Source organism: Terrapene carolina, unplaced genomic scaffold (assembly GCF_002925995.2).
Source record: "Terrapene carolina triunguis isolate 2854851 unplaced genomic scaffold, T_m_triunguis-2.0 Scaffold42, whole genome shotgun sequence".
NCBI classification, from domain to species: Eukaryota; Metazoa; Chordata; order Testudines; family Emydidae; genus Terrapene; species Terrapene triunguis.
The window spans coordinates 64,845,354-64,863,478 of NW_020664393.1; the positions used below are offsets into that span (position 1 = coordinate 64,845,354).

The window sequence follows — 18,125 nt, forward strand, 5'->3', positions numbered from 1 at the left end:
CCCTTCCAGTCCTAGGAGATAGGTATAGCTTCATTTTTTTTTTTTAAAGTCCTTGTTTTTTTGTTTTCCAAAACATACATAAGAGGACTCTTCAATTTTTTTAAAATGCCTGTGTGTTGTATTTAGAAAGGACTGTGTTATGGTTCAGGGGTGAGCTGCACCTGTGATCTCTTCGCCTGCTCTCTCCATAGACACACTTTCCAACCGACAGAGTGTCTTTCAACTCTACCTGCACTTCTCCCAGAGAGCAACTCTGTAGTTCACCCTATTTAGACTGGAGCACCAGCATCTGTTCTCCCACCCTACTCATGATTGCAAAGCAAGTGGTGCCTTGTACTCCTTTGCTGGCCTTCATGAGTGCAGCCTTCAGCTGACACATTTTGCTACCTGTACCTCTGAGTGGTATTCTGAACTTCTACCACTTTTAGACTGAACCCCAAGGTGGCAGCCACCCTGCTTCCAACCGCCTTAACACGAGGCACTTGCAAGACCCTTCCCTGTGGGAGCCTGTGATCACCAGCTGCTTAATGTGACTCAGAACAGCTCCTTCCAAACAGCCACTGTCTATTTACCCACCGGCACACAACAAACATTGAAAAAGGTTACAATACAAAAAGTCTGCACTCCTATCTTGCCTAAGCTTACCCCTTCTCCCTCAGACCAACTACCTCTGCTGCATTCTCTTTCCTCCACCCCCTCCAGTAGCTGCTGACCATTCACCCCTTCCTTTCTCCAGGGCATGCTTGGTACTTCGGATTTGTAGGCTCTGGTCTTAGCAAAACAGCTGTGCAACTTTTGGCTCATGCCTGGGAAGAGCATCTTCCTTATTTACTGGCCCAGTCACCGGTTACTTGAAGTTGTTTGCCCAGAGCTGTCTTGTCTGACCACTGTTTTGTTTTCTGCTTGCTCTTCCTAATAACCCTTTTTAATTCAATTCCACTTAGACAGGGACAATAGGAAGCACCTAAATGGAGGTACATAGACTATTCATAAAAATAATATCACCCTCATTTGCCACAGTCTTTTTGTCAGAGTTATGAAATGTGAGTGTGCCATAGATAGAAAGCATTCCTCCCCAACACGTTTTTTATGGGGAAATGAACACAACTAATGGCTGCAGGAATCTTCATTTGAAAACCAAAACTGAGACTCTTGAAAATTTGGACCCTATTGCCACAGGATGTCTGTTTCTCCTCCTGTAAAAAAGGCTAACAATGCCACCAAACCTAACAGGTGTGTCATAAGGCTAAAACCATTGTCTGGGAAGCAGGATGGGGTTGTACAAAATTGTGTGTAAGGGGGTGTTATGCTCATTAAAACAGTTGCAGTGTTTCACCCCAGAACTGTATGCAAATTCTGTAATGAAAGTGGTAACTGTAGATAGAACACAAAGCAATTTAAGGGCTAAACCCCAGTCTCTTTACTTACCCAAGTAGTGCTGTGGAACTTCCCACCGACTCTCACAAATCATTCCAGTGACATGACCTTGTATTTGTAAGGAGCTGTGAGATCTTCCATGAAGCAATATACAGTATAAAAGGAACCTTAAAGTGGTCTTATTTATTCAGAATACATTTAAAGTTGATGCCATGCTTGCAATTAAAAACTTTTTTTTAAAACCAGAACTTTATTCCTGTGCACAACACAATGGCATAATAGACCCAGTGTTCTTGACTTGAACTGCTGCTTCTCTAGTCTAATCTGAAATAAAAGATGAACCGGTTTGCACTTATCCTTATGGCTAGTTAGATCACACTGGGTTTTATGTAATAAATTAATTGAATTTTTTCAATAAACAGAAAAAAAAGCCAAAAGGAAAATTGCTATGAACAACTCAAACAATTACAATCCTTGTGGTTTCCTGCAGATGATACAGAAATCAAAACAATATATCCATTTAGTATCCACTCAATCATTACAATAAAATATAAACTTTATACTATACTCCCTCTATAGCCCACTGCCTTTGTGATGGACATATTGGAAATCAATAGGCAGATGTTATATTCCAACCTACTAACATACTGTAAAACAGTTTTAACAATGTTAAAGAAATTATTTCGATTAAACACCTAATTTCAAGTATTGAAACTTGCTATAATTTGTCTATTTCCTCCACTAAAGACTTATTAAATAAATCTGTGCAAGAGTACATATAAACATTTCTTTAACAATCAGACTTTAGTAGTAGTTACTGAACTTGTATATATTATAAAATATTTCAACACAGAATGACCAGCATCGTAGACAGGTTTAACATTGTGCTTTTGTTCAACACTGCAATTACAGAGCTGTTCAAAAACTATAGTTTACTTGGCAATTATAGTACATACCTACTTTGATTATTTATCTAAAACTAAGAAAATTTCTTTTCCCCAGAGCAAGATAAGTTAAATGTAAACAATCTTGTGTTTTATTCATCAGAGACTAAAATCTCAAGTCAACTAAGTGTTCAAGAAAACATTTTTTATGGAGCTAGTGGGATTTTTAATATGTCCTTCTTTGTTTTTCTTCTTTGTCAATAATAGTCTGTTTTAGACTCAAGGAAGCATCTTCAAACTCAGGGTTTAATGCTAAAACTTTCTTGAAATCTTTCAAAGCCTCATCATAGTATCCTGTGACAAAAAGAGAAGAAAATGTGCATTACTTGTTTCTGCATCTAAGCTATTTCACAAACAAAAACTGAAGAATGATGTATGATGGTTTTACCAAACAAAACTCTCCGTTGCATATACTAGAAATTCTAAGGCATATCCTGTAATGTGTTAAGCACAATCAACTCAACTTGGAAACAATGGGAGCTGAAGGTGTTTAGTACTTCACAGGAGGCTCTCTGTCTTCTCAAGATCAGGCTCTGTACTCTAATTATTCATATTAAAGCATAATGGTTCTGCTAATGCCATTTCATTATAAAACATTCAGCAGTAATACCACTATGCACATCCGCAGAATCACTGTTAGTAGTTTTGTCTCCTTTCAGGAACATACATGAGTATTTTAGATTGTTTTCAAAACCAGAAAACTTACAGAAGATATAGAACTCACGAAACTATAGAATGATGGTGAGACTTACTGGGAGATTACTGAATTTTGCAAATTGCTGAGTAAATTGAACAAAACAACAAGGATAATACATAAAAGCGTACTATGATCTTTTACATTAATGTAGTTTAATTTAAATATAATTCATAATGTATTAGCAAACATACTGTAGTAAATGTTATAATATAATGAAGTCTTCGGCACAACGATGTTAAATATTTGCTAAGTAGGGAGTAACAATCATTTTATTCTGAAAAACGGACTGTGGGTTATCAAAGTTTCACTCTACATTTATTTCTGTATTAATTCCCAAAAGAGCACAAACTAGAGAGAAGAATTTCACATAACTGATTTCAAATTACTTTTCTGATGAATGTCCCAGATCACAGCAGCCAATTCTGTTGTGATGATTTAGGGCCTGATCCAAAGCTTACTGAAGTGAATGTGAATGCTGTCATAGCTACTGTTGTGCCCTGCTCAGCTATCGGGGCTCAAATAAGTGCTGTTTTCTTACATTTTCTGACAAGGCTTTGAAAAAAAAATGTTATATTCCAAAGGATTTTCAAAAAACATCACACTATGATTTAAAAGATTCACCACTCACTTGACCCCCTAATACTATCTGGAATGACACAAAATACTTATATCCAAGTCAATCTGCAAAACACAGATCACATAATGGGAAGGATGGATTTGTGGTTAATACACCAAACTAGGATTCCGGGGGATCTGGTTTCTCTACCTGGCATACCACTGATTTACTTGTGGCCTTAATCTCTGTAAAATGGTGATAATTATTCCCGACCTCATTAGTTGTTAGAATAAATCAATCAGCTCTTGTTTATCAGGTGTTCACCTAGTGCAATCCCTAAATAAAAGATTACAAACAAATGCTGCGACACCATCGGCTACACCATATAGTGATAATGGCCAAATGGGATGATGGAAGAGAGGACTGAAAAGCAGCCTAGTAGCCTCAATTTATGATTTCCTTGCCTTTATTGGTTTCTCACACATAATATTACTCAAGTGTGTTTTTATATCTGATAGATACCATGGTATACTATCAGGAATACCTCCATTGAAAGCAATGGATTTCCCCTGGTGCAAAAAATGTTGTTTGAGCAGAATCAGGGCCAACAACTCTATCCCCAAAACTTTACCCAGCACAAATAAAAAGCCAAATGACAGAAACAAATTAGTCTGGAGGCCTTTTTACACAGATCAAGTTACATTATGAAAGGCTGCCACTTATTTGGTGGGTCACTTGGTTTGTTCAGCATCCCAATATCATATAAACAAACCTGTTAAAAAACCCAGTTTCCTGTTTATTTTTAAAGCAATTACTTTGGACAGTGATTTAAGGGGGCTGATTTCCCACTGTTTTACAATGGTATAATTCCACTGGCATGAAATTGGAGTAATGCAGGTCCAAGTTTGCAGCACATTAATAGTATTATGTTTATCATGGTAGTGCTTAAGGGCCAACCAAGAATAGGGCACCATTGTGCAAGGCAGTCTGCAAAGGCAACATACTAAATTAGAAAATGAACCATGTTTTTTCCATACCTAGCCTGTACAGTATTAATCCTCTGTTATAATATGGGACTTCAAAATCAGGTTGGGTTTGTATGGCTGATGTGTAGTCATCCATTGCTTCATAAAAGTCAACCCGCATGTACTTGATTTGTCCCCTGTTGTTGAATGCCGTGGCGAGATCATGGGTGAGGTATTTCCTTGATTTAAAAGAGAGAGCGGGCACTGAATACTTAAGAGTCAAAAGTCTGGTCTACATTATATACCTATATCAGTATAACTATATCGCTGAGGAGTGTGATAAATCCACACCCCTGAGCAACTTAGTTAACCGACTTAACCCCTCGTGTAGACAGTTCTACACTATAACTACTGCCTCTCGGGGACGTGGATTAACTACGCGGATGGGAGAACTCTCTCCGGTGTAGACTGTGATCATCTAGTCTGGCCTCCTGCGTAACAAGCCACAGAACTTCCTCCAAACAATCCCTTTCAGAGAAACACCCGCCCTGGATTCCCACCTTGCCAGGGAAGGAGACCCCGCCCCGCCCCTTGGCGTGCCTGTCCCCAGCTCAGTTCCCGCCCGGTTTGCGCTTTGTTCCCGGGGCCGGGGGCCAGGGTTACAAACGCCGGGCGGCACACGACTGCCCTGCCCTGGGGGTGCCCAGCGCTCTAGCAGGCGGGCTCCTGGCAGCCCCCAGTGGCTCTGCCCTGCTGGGGGAGGGGGGCGGGCAGAGGACGGGCTGGGGACCAGCACAGGTGGGAACGGGCAGGATGTGGGGGCGGAGCCCCAACCTGAGGGCGCTCCCGGCCCCGCCCAAGGCCCCGCCCGCCGCAGCCTCGCGGCCCAGCCCATTGGCTGCTGGGCGCGCGGAGAGCTAGAGCTTCCCCCCACTCCGTCGAGTGGAGGAGCTGCGCCCCCTGCTGCCCTGCCCGCCTCCCTCCGCAGAAACGCCAGCCCCGCCCCGCCCCGCCCCGCCCCCGAGCTACTCGAGACTCACCTGGTGGGGGCGGGGCCGGCAGAGGCGCATACCCACTGCGCGATGAAGCGGCTGTACAGCTCCTCCGCAGCCTCGAAGCGCTGCTCCCGGAACTGCGCGTGCGCGGCCGACAGCAGGTCCGGGGACTCGCGAGCCGGCTCCTGCTCCATGACGGGGTTACATCACCACAGCAACCGCCCCGCTCGCCCCAGGGTCCGGCGGCGGCGCGTTACGGTGGCCGCGCTCCGGGGCCGGAGACGTGACGTCACAGCACCGCCCCTCGTTGCGCTGTAGGGCGCCTGCGAAGTAAATGGGCTACCCATAATGCACTGGGCTCCCGAGCCAGACTCTACCTATAGCCCCGATTGAGCCGGGCGCTTTATACTTCTCCCCCTCCACCAGGGCGCTTCCCGGCCTGGGCCTGCCGCGCAGCTCCCGCCCCTGCCCAATGCCCTCAGTCCCCTCGGCTCCGAAATACCTGTCCTGCGTATGGGTGGGGCTGAGCGCCTCGAACCCCCCTTATTGCGTGGGCTCCCCGTGCTGCGTCCCACAGCCCTGCCAGCCCTAGGCCGTACTGGGAACCGCTCTGCCAAGCCCGGCATTCTCCCAGCCCACTCGTCCCCGACCCAGCTGGGGCAATGGGGTGCCACGTTCTACTCGCACAAAACCAAACACCTCGCCCCGCCCCCTGCCCCACTCATCCTCTGAGGACCCAGCCCTGCCCCATGCTTTGTCTGAGGCCTTGCCCCTGTTCACTCCATCCTCCTTCCCTCTGTTGCTCGCACTCCCTCCCCACTGGGCCGGCCCACCACATTTTGGGACCTGAGATGGATCATGCCCCCTTGCTTGAGCCAAAACTTTGAAAGGTCTCACTTCCGCCTTCTTCCTGTTCTACTCCTCTCATGGTACTGCTCTGCTGCCTACCCCAATAAAGGAGAAGTAACAACTTAAAATCCCTTGTTCAAAAATTTTAAGTAACACTTGACTCTCAAACGCCTGAACAGCAAATGTAACTTTTCTTGTCTGCATAGTAAACACTGGCATTTTTATCTATTTGAATAGTCAAAGTGGTGCTTTCTGTGCCTTCTTGGTTGCAGAGATTTGAACTGCTTCCTGAAGATCCACAGTCTGGGCCAGCTCATGCTCTATTGAGATGGTTGCAAGGCTGACTAGCCTCTCCTGTGTCATTGTGGAGCACAGATGTGTTTTTATTAACTTCAGCTTGGAGAAGCTGCATTCGCCACTGGCAACTTACAGGAGTGTTAGAAGTATTCGTGGAGCAACAAAAGCATTTGAAAAGAGGGTGGTCATCTTATTTGTGCACATATATTCCAGAACAGCCTTTGGAGTTGATCCTGCTGAAATGTATATTAAAAGGGCTTTCAGTTCATCACCTAAATCACTCACATTAATATCGTGCATGTCATCATGTGTCAACACTGTCTCTAGTGCCCTGCATTGCTGGTGTAGATCTTCAGGTATAGTGAGGAGTTTTGGAATATCACACAACATCCCAAATATACTGCTGCGTTCCTTGAGCTGCATGAAACGTTCTTCAACTGACTGCATTGCACAGTCTAGCACCTGGTTAAAGAATTCAACTTTGAATTGTTTGGGGTCTCTTACGGGATTATCCCATGCCTCGTAATCAAAATGTCTTCTTCGGTGACTCTTGTATTCTAGAATGGGTGGGAAAATAACTTGAGAGGCAGTATGTGACTGATAAATGAAGGGTAGCTCCCTTTTATGGACACCAAGCCAGCCAGTAGCTATAAAATCCCTCTTAGTAGCTGTTCTCTAATTGCTCTACCTGTAAAAAGTCTCACTGCTCTGCATAGATAAAAGGAAGTGAGTGGGCACCTGGCCAAAAGAGCCAATGGGAAGGCTAAAACTTTTTAAAATTGAAAAATGACTACCCTTTTGCCTGTCTGTTGTTCTCCCGGGGAGAGGCGGACAGGGCAGCAGCTATGCTGTAAGAAGCTTGGGCCAAGTATGAAAAACCCATCAGTATCATAACTAGAAACTACTCATTTAAAACCCCAGATATATAAGTAGATCAGGAAATGTCTAGGAAGATGCGATTAGGTTTATCCCTTTTATTTCTTTATGGCTTGTGGATTCCTCTGTGCTACCTCCAGGTGCTTTTGTTTTGCTTGAAATCTTTAAGCTAGACCACAAGAAAGCTATTCTTGGTGCTTAATCTTTGTAGCTGCTCTTTTAAAATCTAGAAAAAGCCTGAGTTCCCAGATGCATTTTCTTTCTTTCTTTTTTTAAAAATAAAATTTACCCTTTTTAAGAACAGAATTGGATTTTTGTGTCTTAAGAGGTTTGTGCACATGTTGTTTAATTAGCTAGTGGCAACAGCTGATTTTCTTTTTTTTTTTTTCCTCTCTCTTTCTCAGCTCTTCCCCGGAGTGGGGGGTGAAAGGGCTTGAGGGTACCCCACAGGAAGGAATTCCCAAGTGCACCTTCCAGAGCTCTCAAAGGGGTTCTGCACTTGAGTGGTGGCAGCATCTACCAATCCAAGGTCAGAGAAAAACTGTAACCATGGGAGTTTAATACAAGCCTGGAGTGGCCAGTATTAATTTTTAGAATCCTTGCGGGCCCTCACCTTCTTCACTCAAAGTGCCAGAGTGAGGAATTAGCCTTGACAGTAACTTGTTTGTATCAGGGCATGAAAATATATTTTTGAGACAGTGTCTTGATTCAACCGAGGGGGGAATGGAAAGTTCTGCCATTCACTGAGCTGTGTCCATTGTCACAGGCATACATGTCTTAGTATTCTCATAGAGTCTGCCAGGTGCTATTACCGTGCTGTGTCAACAATAAACCTGGCCTGCTGCCTTCGTACCTTAATGGATATTGTGGTCATTGGGCGGTTCGCTCAAGGTCTGCTGTGCCGGCTGTCTGCGCAGAGCTGGGGCAGCACACAGGAAGAACACACACATGTAGCTGAACATCTAACAACACTGGTGACCCCGACTACTGATCTGGTAAGTAAGCGAGCTGTCCTCTGTAGGAATCGTGATCTAACATAACAAAAAAACACAAGCTAGGGAATCCCCCAAAAGTGTAATAAGGTATGGATGTGCTGGACCGCTAGCAAAAAAGGTCCATATGAATTTAAAAAATATAGTGAGGAAAAACCATGAAATAAAATCTGTAAGGCTAGGGCAAAATCTGTAGCTTTAAAATGTAAAATAGTGCAAACTATAACCATGTAATATAACCATGTTAAATGCTTAAAACAACATGCCACGAAATTAGCGGGGCAAGTAAAAACAAAAAAAGCTACAAAGCCCTGAAATGCTCCACTCTCCTAGCAGGGCGGCAAGCAGTCCAAAAACAGCAAACAGAAACAAATAAAAACATTGAAAACAGCTGTAAAAAACCTACAAACAAGATGTGCAGTCCCCTGTTATAAATATTTGTGGTCAACAGCAGGCTTCGGGTAGCTACTCTGGAATGGGGACAGACATGAAAAAAGCTGGCCCTAGCAAAATTAAAAGATGAAATGGGGTTCATGCATTGTAACCACCACTATGTGATAAACACCAGGCTCTGGTAAAACCAAAATCGGGACTAAACTGATGTCTTCGTACCTTAATGAATCTTGTGGTCATTGGGCGGTTTGCTTGAGGTCTGCTGTGCTGGCTGTCTTGCTCGAGGTCTGCCTATTGTGCTGCTCCAGAGTTGGGAGTCCCGTCCAACTCTGGCATTGAAATCTCCCAGGAGGATGAGTTTGTCTGCCGTGGCTGTGAGAACTGCATCGAGAGTCTTCCTCATCATCAAGTGTTGGGGTGTATGCGCCGATGATTATGGCATATTGGTTGTTGCTGAGCTTGAGCAGAAGGATCATAAGAAGCTCGTTGATCCCCATGGTGTTGACTGGATTTTATACTTGGCCAGAGGACAGGTCTCAGGAACGTCTTCCTGCTCCCGCATCAATCATGGGGATCTTATATCCCCCAAAGGAAAACCTGACAATGGATGGGGTGCAAAACAAGAACAGGTTTATTGGACAGACAGTTAACAAGGGTAAGAATAACTCAGGTAAGTGACCGGTAGGTAACTACAAGAACTCCCAAACTATAACCAAGAAAACAAGGGAACCAAATATAAAAGGACACTGGCAGTGACAAAAGGGCTTAGCTTCCTTCCCAAGGTTCACCCCGGATAGGTTAGATGGAGGACAAATGAGTCTCTACCGTATTCTGCAGCTTTATCCCTGTCACCGACACAACAGGACTGGCTCTGGACCTGATCCAGATGGTAAGGCAGGTGGAAGGCAGGACCTCAGATACAGGCTGATGGAAGCTTGTCTTGTTCTTCTTGCAGTTCTTCTTCCCTGCCTTGTCATGGGTGGATGTCTGAGGCAGGATCAGAATGGCAGATGAAGGCTCGTTTTCTCATGTAGGTAAGAAACCCTCCCTACAACCTGATGCGTGGTACTAATGTCTACCCTCCAGGGTAAGCAGTAGCACACTGCAGCACTCCGCCTCTCAGATAGGCGGCAGCAGCAGCAGCACATGCACCCTCCAAGATGGGCAGCCCCAGCTGATGGACGTGCTGACCCTTTTATAACGTACAGTTTCTGGGCAGATTACAGGTCAGGTGACCTACCCAGGTTCCTGCCTTAGGGCAAAAAGGGCGCGCCAAAGGTCTAACAGTGGCTGAGGAAGAAAGGCAACCAATATGGATTCCCAGTTGTTAATAAATGGATCCAAGATGGTGTAAGGGAGATAACAGTAAAATAAAGATTTTTATCCCTACAACGGGAAGCTCCAAAAGCTGACTGGTGATCTTATTTTTGATGGCAAAGCCAATCCCGAGAATGCATCTCTCTTCAGGTGGCTTTCCTTTCCAAAGGAAGGTGTAGCTACCTCCAAACTCTTCTAATTGGCACTCATCGGCAGCGGGTCTCACTAAGAGCTGCAATGTCAATGTTAAGTCTTGCCAGTTCTCTGGCAATTAGGGCAGTTCTTCTTTCTGGTCATTCACTGTGCTGAAAGTCCATAAGGGTGTGGACATTCCAGGTGGCGAAATTCATCGTCTTGTATCTCTTGTTTCGGCCGCGGAGTTGAGTGATCTCACTGGATGCAGCCATCCCATCGGAAGAGTGTGAGACAGCTTACGTTTGGGGCACTTTTTCTAGCCCCCTCCCTATTTGGGGTGAGCAGAAGGGATCCTAAAAAGGCCTGTTCAGTCACAGCCACTGCTGCCGAAATGCACTTCTGTCTCATCCAAGCACAAGACGACCATCACACGGCTGCCGCCTGCGTGCAGATTTGTGACTAAAGATTCCCAGAAATCACTGCTCCTGTCTTCACCGCCACTCATCCGTCGCCACAAAGTTCTGAGTCCTTTGGCAGAGGCCTGCACGTGAAATCTTTTAACGTGGGGAAACCAGTGCGCAGGAGACTTGACAGGAGGAAAACCCTGACCCAGTGGCAAGGAGATCCAAGACAACCAAGGGCCTCCCTCCTGCTGCAGCCCTCAGCCGCCTTCACAGCCGCAGAGTACTAAAAGGTCCTCTACATGTGCCTAATCCACCAGTGGGGTCTTGTGAAGTTTGGACCACGGTTAGTCAGGAGCCTCGCGCCTCAGACCTGCTCACCAAGGGGGACCCTAACAGAAGTATGAAAGCTCCAGACGATATCGCTCTGAGTCTTTAGCCCACGCACGCCTCTCCACTATGACAAGGTTGCGGTCCATCAGAGAGGAAACAAAAAACAACCAGCACATGCAGGTCCAGAAGCAGGCAAGCTCTCCTGTGGCTGCTAGATGGCACTGCAGCTTCGCACTTTCCTACTCTCCAGAGTATTTGTTTGATTATCCAATTTGGTCTTGGTCCCCATTAGATTGGATAAATTGGGATCTGCTGTACTAAATTTTATTCTATAGCAGAGGTTCTCAAACTGGGGGTCGGGACCCCTCAGGTGGTCGCGAGGTTATTACATGGGGGGGGGAGTCGCGAGCTGTCATCCTCCACCCCAAATCCTGCTTTGCCTCCAGCATTTATAATGGTGTTAAATATATAAAAAAGTGTTTTTAATTTATAAGGGGGGTCGCACTCAGAGGCTTGCTATGTGAAAGGGGTCACCAGTAAAAAAAAGTTTGAGAGCCATTGACTAACATGAATTTAACTAGCCTTCAGCTTCTGCCTTAGGAAGACCACCCTTCACACATACCATTCAATCATTTATAAATTTGATCTACATTACCCTCCACCATTCCCTTTGAAAAATAGCTAATGAATCATGATTTAAAATCCAAGTATAATTTATGCAATAAAACATAATGAACAGTAGATGGCAATGGTATGCAGAGTTCAACTGGCTATTTAAATAATCATGTGCTATGATATGAGCAAAATGCAGCTACGTAATAGGAAATTGAACTCTCTGAATGCCACCACCACCACTATGGTACCATATGCAATGGTGAGAGTGTGGGATAAGAGGTGGGAAGAGGAGTGCTTGAGTGTTAAATGCCAAATCCTTGTGAATTAAAACCAGTTGGTGATAGTGTAACAGAGGGAGACTACACCTCTACCTCCATATAACGCTGTCCTCGGGAGCCAAAAAATCTTACTGCGTTATATTGAACTTGCTTTGATCCGCCGGAGTGCGCAGCCCCGCCCCCCCCCCGAGTGCTGCTTTACCGCATTATATCTGAATTCATGTTATATCGGGTCGCATTATATTGGGGTGGGGTGTATTTATATTATTAGTATTACAGTAGTGCCTAGAGCAGTGATACTCAGCCTGAGACTCATGAGCTACAATTGCCTCTTTAATGGGTCTCCTACGACACTTTGCAGCCAGTGACGGATTAGCCACTGGGCCAACGGAGCCCGTGCCCAGGGGCCCCGGCCAACTAAGGGACCCCGGAAAAATGGGTGCCCCCATGCCCTGACCTCGCTCCCCCTGCCTGCCCGGTGCTCTTGCCGGGGAGTGGGGTTGGGGTGTGGGGACTTGCCCTGCTCTGCCCGACCGGCTCTCCTGCTGGGGAGTGGGAGAAGCCCCCGCATCCCAACCCCGTTACCCAGCAGGAGTGCCGGGCAAGTGGGGAAAGCCCCCGCACCCTGATACCATTTCCCCATCAGGAGCCCTGGGTGGGGTTGGTGGGGGGAACTGCAGGCAGAAAGAGTGGGGAGGTGCCCCCCACTTGCCTTGGCCCAAGGCCCCACAAACACCTAATCCACTTCTGTTTGCAGCACATAATATCAAAACACTGTGAGATTTAATTAGTAACTAATCTAAGTTATTAACCAATCAGGATGCTTTTACAATTTAATTGTAGTTGATAAAATAATAATACCTGGGCAGTCATTTTGCTGTGAGAATTATATAAACTAAATATTTCCCCGTCATACTGTTTAAATATGAATGTATAGTACTATAGTAAATGAAATAATTAATTCACACTACTGTGGCTTTTTTTAGGTAATGCTGATCACTAATTTGGCTCCTGAACCACTGAGGTCTGAGTATCACTGGCCAAAAGGCTAGAGACTACCCCAAAAGGCTCACCATCTAATTTGAGACAAGGCACAAGTAAGAATGACAAATAAAAGGAGGGAAACGGGGATGGAGTACTAAGCAAAGAGTGCTCCACTGGCAGCCCCCATATCAGTGCCTCCCTCTTCCCCCAGCACCTCCTGCCCAGCAGTGGCCCTGCTGATCAGTGCCTCTCCCTGCCCCCACACCGCCTACCTCCTGCCACGATCAGCTGTTCCGTGGTGTGCAGGAGGTGCTGGGGGAAAGGGGGAGGAGCGAGGCCGGGGCATGCTTGGGGGAGGGAAGAGGCGGGGCGGGAAGAGGTGGGATGGGGGCAGAGCAGGGGCACAAAGAAGAAGGGCAGGGGTGGGGCCTTGGGGGAAAGGGGTGGAGTGGGGGCGGAGCCTGGGGGAGCACCCCCCCGGCACATTAGAAAGTTGCACCTATGGTACTAAGGAAATGAAAATGAGATAATGCAGTTGTTACACACATGGTAACTATTGCACAACATGATGATTCCTGAAGGAACCAAATCTTTTATTTAAAATATTTTTTTTAGAGTCATGGAGTTTAAGGTGAGAAGGAATCACCAGATTATCTGATCTGACCTCCTGTGTGTCTCAGGCCACCAGCACCACCCAGCACCCGCACACTAAACCCAACCACCAAAATTAGTTCAAAGCATTACAGCCCAAAGGAGACAAGACCAGAGATGGCCCAACTGCAGCTCTTTTAAAGCTAAAGTGCGGCTCGCAGAGCTCCCCACGCTTCCCTCCCCATTCTCCACCTACCAGACTTGGGAGGGGGGAAGCTCAGGGCTTCTGCCTTGCGGCAGGGTGGTGGGGCTAGGGGCTTCTGCCTAGCAGGAAGGGGGGATCTTGGGGCTTTCAGCCCCACAGGGTGTGCCTGCTGAGGTTCTGGGCGTTGGCCCTGCTCCTTCTGAAGCCCCGAGCCCTGGTAAACACCTCCTGTGGGGCTGAAACCCCGAGACCAACCTCCCCCCAGGGCAGAAGCCCTTAGCCCCACCATCCCACTGTGGGGCTGAAGCCCTGGCAGGTGCCTCCCACGGAGCTGAAGCCCCAACACCCTCTTCCCACAGCACTGAAGCCTCAAGCCCCAGCAGGGCAGCTTGCCGGCCCCACGAGCTCCAGGGTGCGGGGCAGCTGTGCAGCAGAGTTCCAGGGCAGCCACGCGGCTGAGGTCTGGGGTGGGTGCCGCTGCCCTGCCACCTGGTCCCTGCGGCCCAGGTTATACATGTGTAATGAGTTGAGAACCACTGGACTAGACTGTTATGTGCCACAAGCAGAGAATAGGAGGGACCCAGCTGTACCAGTGCCTGAGGCTTCCACAATGACAGACAAATGATTCACTGAAATACATCCATGTAATCCTGGCAAGTGACTCTCAGCCACAGGCTGCAGAGGAAGGTAGAAAAAAACCTAAAGTTACTGCCAACCTGAGCTGGGTGAAAATTCTTTCCCCACCCCACATATGGTGATGAGTTAGACCCTGTGAGCAAGAACCAGCCAGCCAAGCTCACTTCAGAGCCCTGGCCCTCTGTGACAGTCCATTATGATACATTTTGCGAGATACCATTTGAAATGTCATAACCTGCTGAACATTACTGTCATGGTAAAATGTGTGTATTGACACTGTATATGAAGTTATAAGACTCTTAGGCTAGGTCTACACTACAGCGGGGGGTCGACCTAAGATACGCAACTTCAGCTACGTGAATAGCGTAGCTGAAGTTGCGTATTTTAGGTCGACTTACCTGGCTGTGAGGATGGCGGCAAGTTGACCGCTGCCGCCTCTTGCCGTGGTGGATTTCCGGAGTCGACGGCAGAGCGATCAGGGATCGATTTTATCGCATCTTCACTAGACGTGATAAGTCGACCCCAATAGATCGATTGCTACCCGCCGATCCGGCGGGTAGTGAAGACGTGCCCTTAGTATCATTACTAAGGCTGCGTGTCCGTCACAGAGGTCACGGATTCTGTGACCTCCATGACTTCTGCAGCGGCTGGTACGGCTGGCTCCAGGGCTGCCCAAGCAGCTCGGGCAGCCCCTGGCCAGCCTCACTGGCTGCTGCTGGGGCAGTCTTGGGCCACCACGGTCCCCCCCACAGCAGCAGCAGTAGACTGTGTGTGGGAGGGGGCTCAGGGCTGTGGCAGGGGGTTGGGGTGTGGGGCAATGCTTACCTCAGGGGGGCTCCCCAGAAGCGGCTGGCATGTCCCTGCAGCTCCAAGGCAGATGGGCAGGGGGCTCTGCGCGCTGCCCCTGCCTGTGGGCACCACCCCCGCAGCTCCCATTGGCTGCGGTTCCCGGCCAATGGGAGCTGTGGAACCGCTGCTAGTGGTGGGGGCAGTGTATGGAGCCCCCTTGGCCTTCCCTCCCCCTAGGAGATGTAGGGACATGCCGGCTGCTTCCGGGGAGCCACACGGAGCCGGGTAGGTAGCCTGCCAGCCCTGCCAACCCTCCTTCCCAGCACCAGTGGCGGTCCCAGGCTACCCCCCAGCACCCATGGCACGCCCCCGGGCCACTCCCCCGCAAAGTACCCGCAGCACCCCAGCCCAAGTTTTATTTAGGGGTATATAGTACAAGTCATAGGTCACGGGCCATGAATTTTTGTTTACTGCCCATGACCTGTCCATGACTTTTACCAAAAATACCTGTGATTAAAACACAGCCTTAATCATTACTGTAATATGTGCCAAGTTCAAGAAAAGCAGGCCCAAACTGGTTTCTTAGAAAGAAAGGACAGACCAACACCCAGACAGATGTTAAAAGAGTATCACCTGCTTAAGCAGCCATTTTCTGGCAGGGTGAAGGTGTGAATAAGAAATTTACATACCATCACATCCCTAAGAGACTACTTGTCACCTGCAGCCCAGCTGGGGGTAATCCTCAAAGAGGGGAGAGTAGTGTGAGAATGAGAGGCATTGGCCTCCAAATCACCTCTCTCTCCATCCATCTCTACTCCGGCAGCTACAATGCTCGAAAGACAAAGAAAGCATCATTGAACAGGGGTGGGGGTAGGTCCTGGCTGGAAGACTTTTCAGCCAGTACAGATTGTTGTAAACAAATGGTGAGACAAAACCTTTTTGCTTTTAAGTGCACTTAGCTTGTAAGTTAGGCATTAGCTTGCATTTTACTCCTTTTGTAACCAATCCTGACTTTTATGTATTATTACTTGTAATCACTTAAAATCTATCTTTTTGTAGTTAATAAACGTTTCGTATTGTTTTATCTTACCAGCGTGTTTGGATTAAAGTGTGTGGGAAACTCCATTTGAGATAGTAAGGCTGGTGCATATCATTTTTCATTCATGAAATGAGGGACTTTTTATGAGCCTGCATTGTTCAGTACTGTGCCTGATAGTACAAGATGCACATTTTTGGTGGAAAGTCTGGGAATAGAGAATCTGCTGGTGTTCTTCTGCAGTGTAATTCATAAGTGGCTAGCTAGTGGCACACAGTGCAGTGTAGTGGGAGCAAGTTACATGCTGGAGGCAGTGTGTTAACTGGCCAGGAGCGGCTGTTCACCAGTAAAGCAGTGTAAAAGGCATCTCAGGTTGGAGAACTGAGACGACACAGCTATTCAGCAGTCCAGACTGTACCCTGGGTAATATCACACCCTCCCTGTCCTATGTCCCATCTCCAGTTGTGATCATCCCTGATACTTCAGAGGAAGATTTAAAAACAAAAAATGAAAAAAAAAAAAACCAATCCACCAAATACATGGGGATTGGGGGGAATTCCCTTTCTGAACTCTGCAGGTCTCTGGCTGAAACCCTGAAATGCTAGTGCAGAAAACACCTTTGAACAAAGATCCAGGGGCACAAATAGTACAACTTCCCCACAATCACTGGCCAAAATTTCCTTTTCCTTCCCACAATTGAGCTGAGTGCTGGCTGGCTGCTGCTCTCCTCAGAGGGGACAGCATTTCAGAGGTGCTACATGTGTATTTGGGAAGATCTGTAGGATAGCTCATTTTGACAGGCCCTCAAGAGAAACAAACCAAAAAAAAAGCATTTGTAAATTTGTCCACTTTGATGCTACTTCTTGTGTCATTTTTGTTGCATCTTAATGCTGGCACAGAATGACATGGCCTTATATAACTCTGATTTAATTTGTTTCTTTAACAGTGTAATTCAGTATCTATAGCTAGAAAACCAAAGAAATGAGAGGTCATCCAAGTATCAGTGTAGAAAATCACATTTTATTTAATGGTATATTTTTCACATATAAACTTTTTCCATACAGGAGGGATAAACTACTCAAAAGAACAAAAGATTTAACTTCTGGATATTACAAAGGTAATTTTTCCAGCCAGAAAGACAAACCAAGAGAAAACAAGACTCCTGACAATCTTTCCTCAAAAATATAATCCTCCTTAAAGTGAATTTAGTGCCTGTGAAAGATACCAGACTGACGAGACTGAAAACTGAAGTGCTCTATCTATTTGCAGAACATGTACAGCTGCAAGCTTCACCACACTCTGCCCACAGTGGGGCTCAATTCTACAAAGTAGGAAGGATGACAGACTAATTCAGTCACCATATCCCTTCAATCGCCATTCTTACTGCCAAACAAGGATGACAACTATGACAGTGTGATATGGACACATTATCTGCCTACCAGTTGATTGAGGCTGCTAATTCGTATCATATAGTTCACAAAGAGCTGTCAGCTGGTTTCTGTTATTACTAACCTTGTGTGATTCAGCCTGGTTACCATAAAAGTGAAACAAACAATTAACAGATCAGAGAGAGAGAGAGAGACCAAGAATTCAAATTATAAACCCTAGTTTCTTGGCAGGTCACCTCTTATAGTTCCTTTGTCGGTACTGTACTTGTAAATAGGTGTTTAGAAAAAGACTGCAGCATAAATATTTGGTCCTAACTATAACTAGACTAGAATATTTTCATTGTAATACAAAAAAAAGTTCTAGGAAAATGTATAAAAGAATGATATCAAGCAGGGCTGGCTCTAGGCACCAGCAAAAACAAGCTGGTGCTTGGGGCGGCACATTTTTAGGGGCGGCATCGCCGGCGCCAGAATGC

General features: G+C 46.4%; 1 protein-coding gene across 1 annotated transcript; it reads right to left on the reverse strand.

Moving 5' to 3' along the window:
* Window positions 1-1,561: 1,561 nt before the first annotated feature.
* On the reverse strand, window positions 1,562-5,822 carry TTC32 (tetratricopeptide repeat domain 32). Its single transcript, XM_024198621.2, has 3 exons — window positions 5,580-5,822; window positions 4,612-4,778; window positions 1,562-2,615 (listed from the first exon to the last, which is right to left on the reverse strand). The coding sequence occupies exons 1-3, from the start codon at window positions 5,726-5,728 to the stop codon at window positions 2,488-2,490; spliced, it is 444 nt and encodes a 147-aa protein (XP_024054389.1). The 5' UTR covers window positions 5,729-5,822; the 3' UTR covers window positions 1,562-2,487.
* Window positions 5,823-18,125: the final 12,303 nt, after the last annotated feature.

What these genes read in the sequence shown, in the direction of transcription:
- TTC32 (XM_024198621.2), bottom strand. Translation starts at nt 5,728, where the DNA reads ATGGAGCAGGAGCCGGCTCGCGAGTCCCCGGACCTGCTGTCGGCCGCG. An exon ending in GCCGGCCCCGCCCCCACCAG is followed by an intron (nt 4,779 to 5,579) that starts GTGAGTCTCGAG and finishes TTTTAAATCAAG; the next exon opens with GAAATACCTCACCCATGATC. An exon ending in ATTAATACTGTACAGGCTAG is followed by an intron (nt 2,616 to 4,611) that starts GTATGGAAAAAA and finishes TTTTTGTCACAG; the next exon opens with GATACTATGATGAGGCTTTG.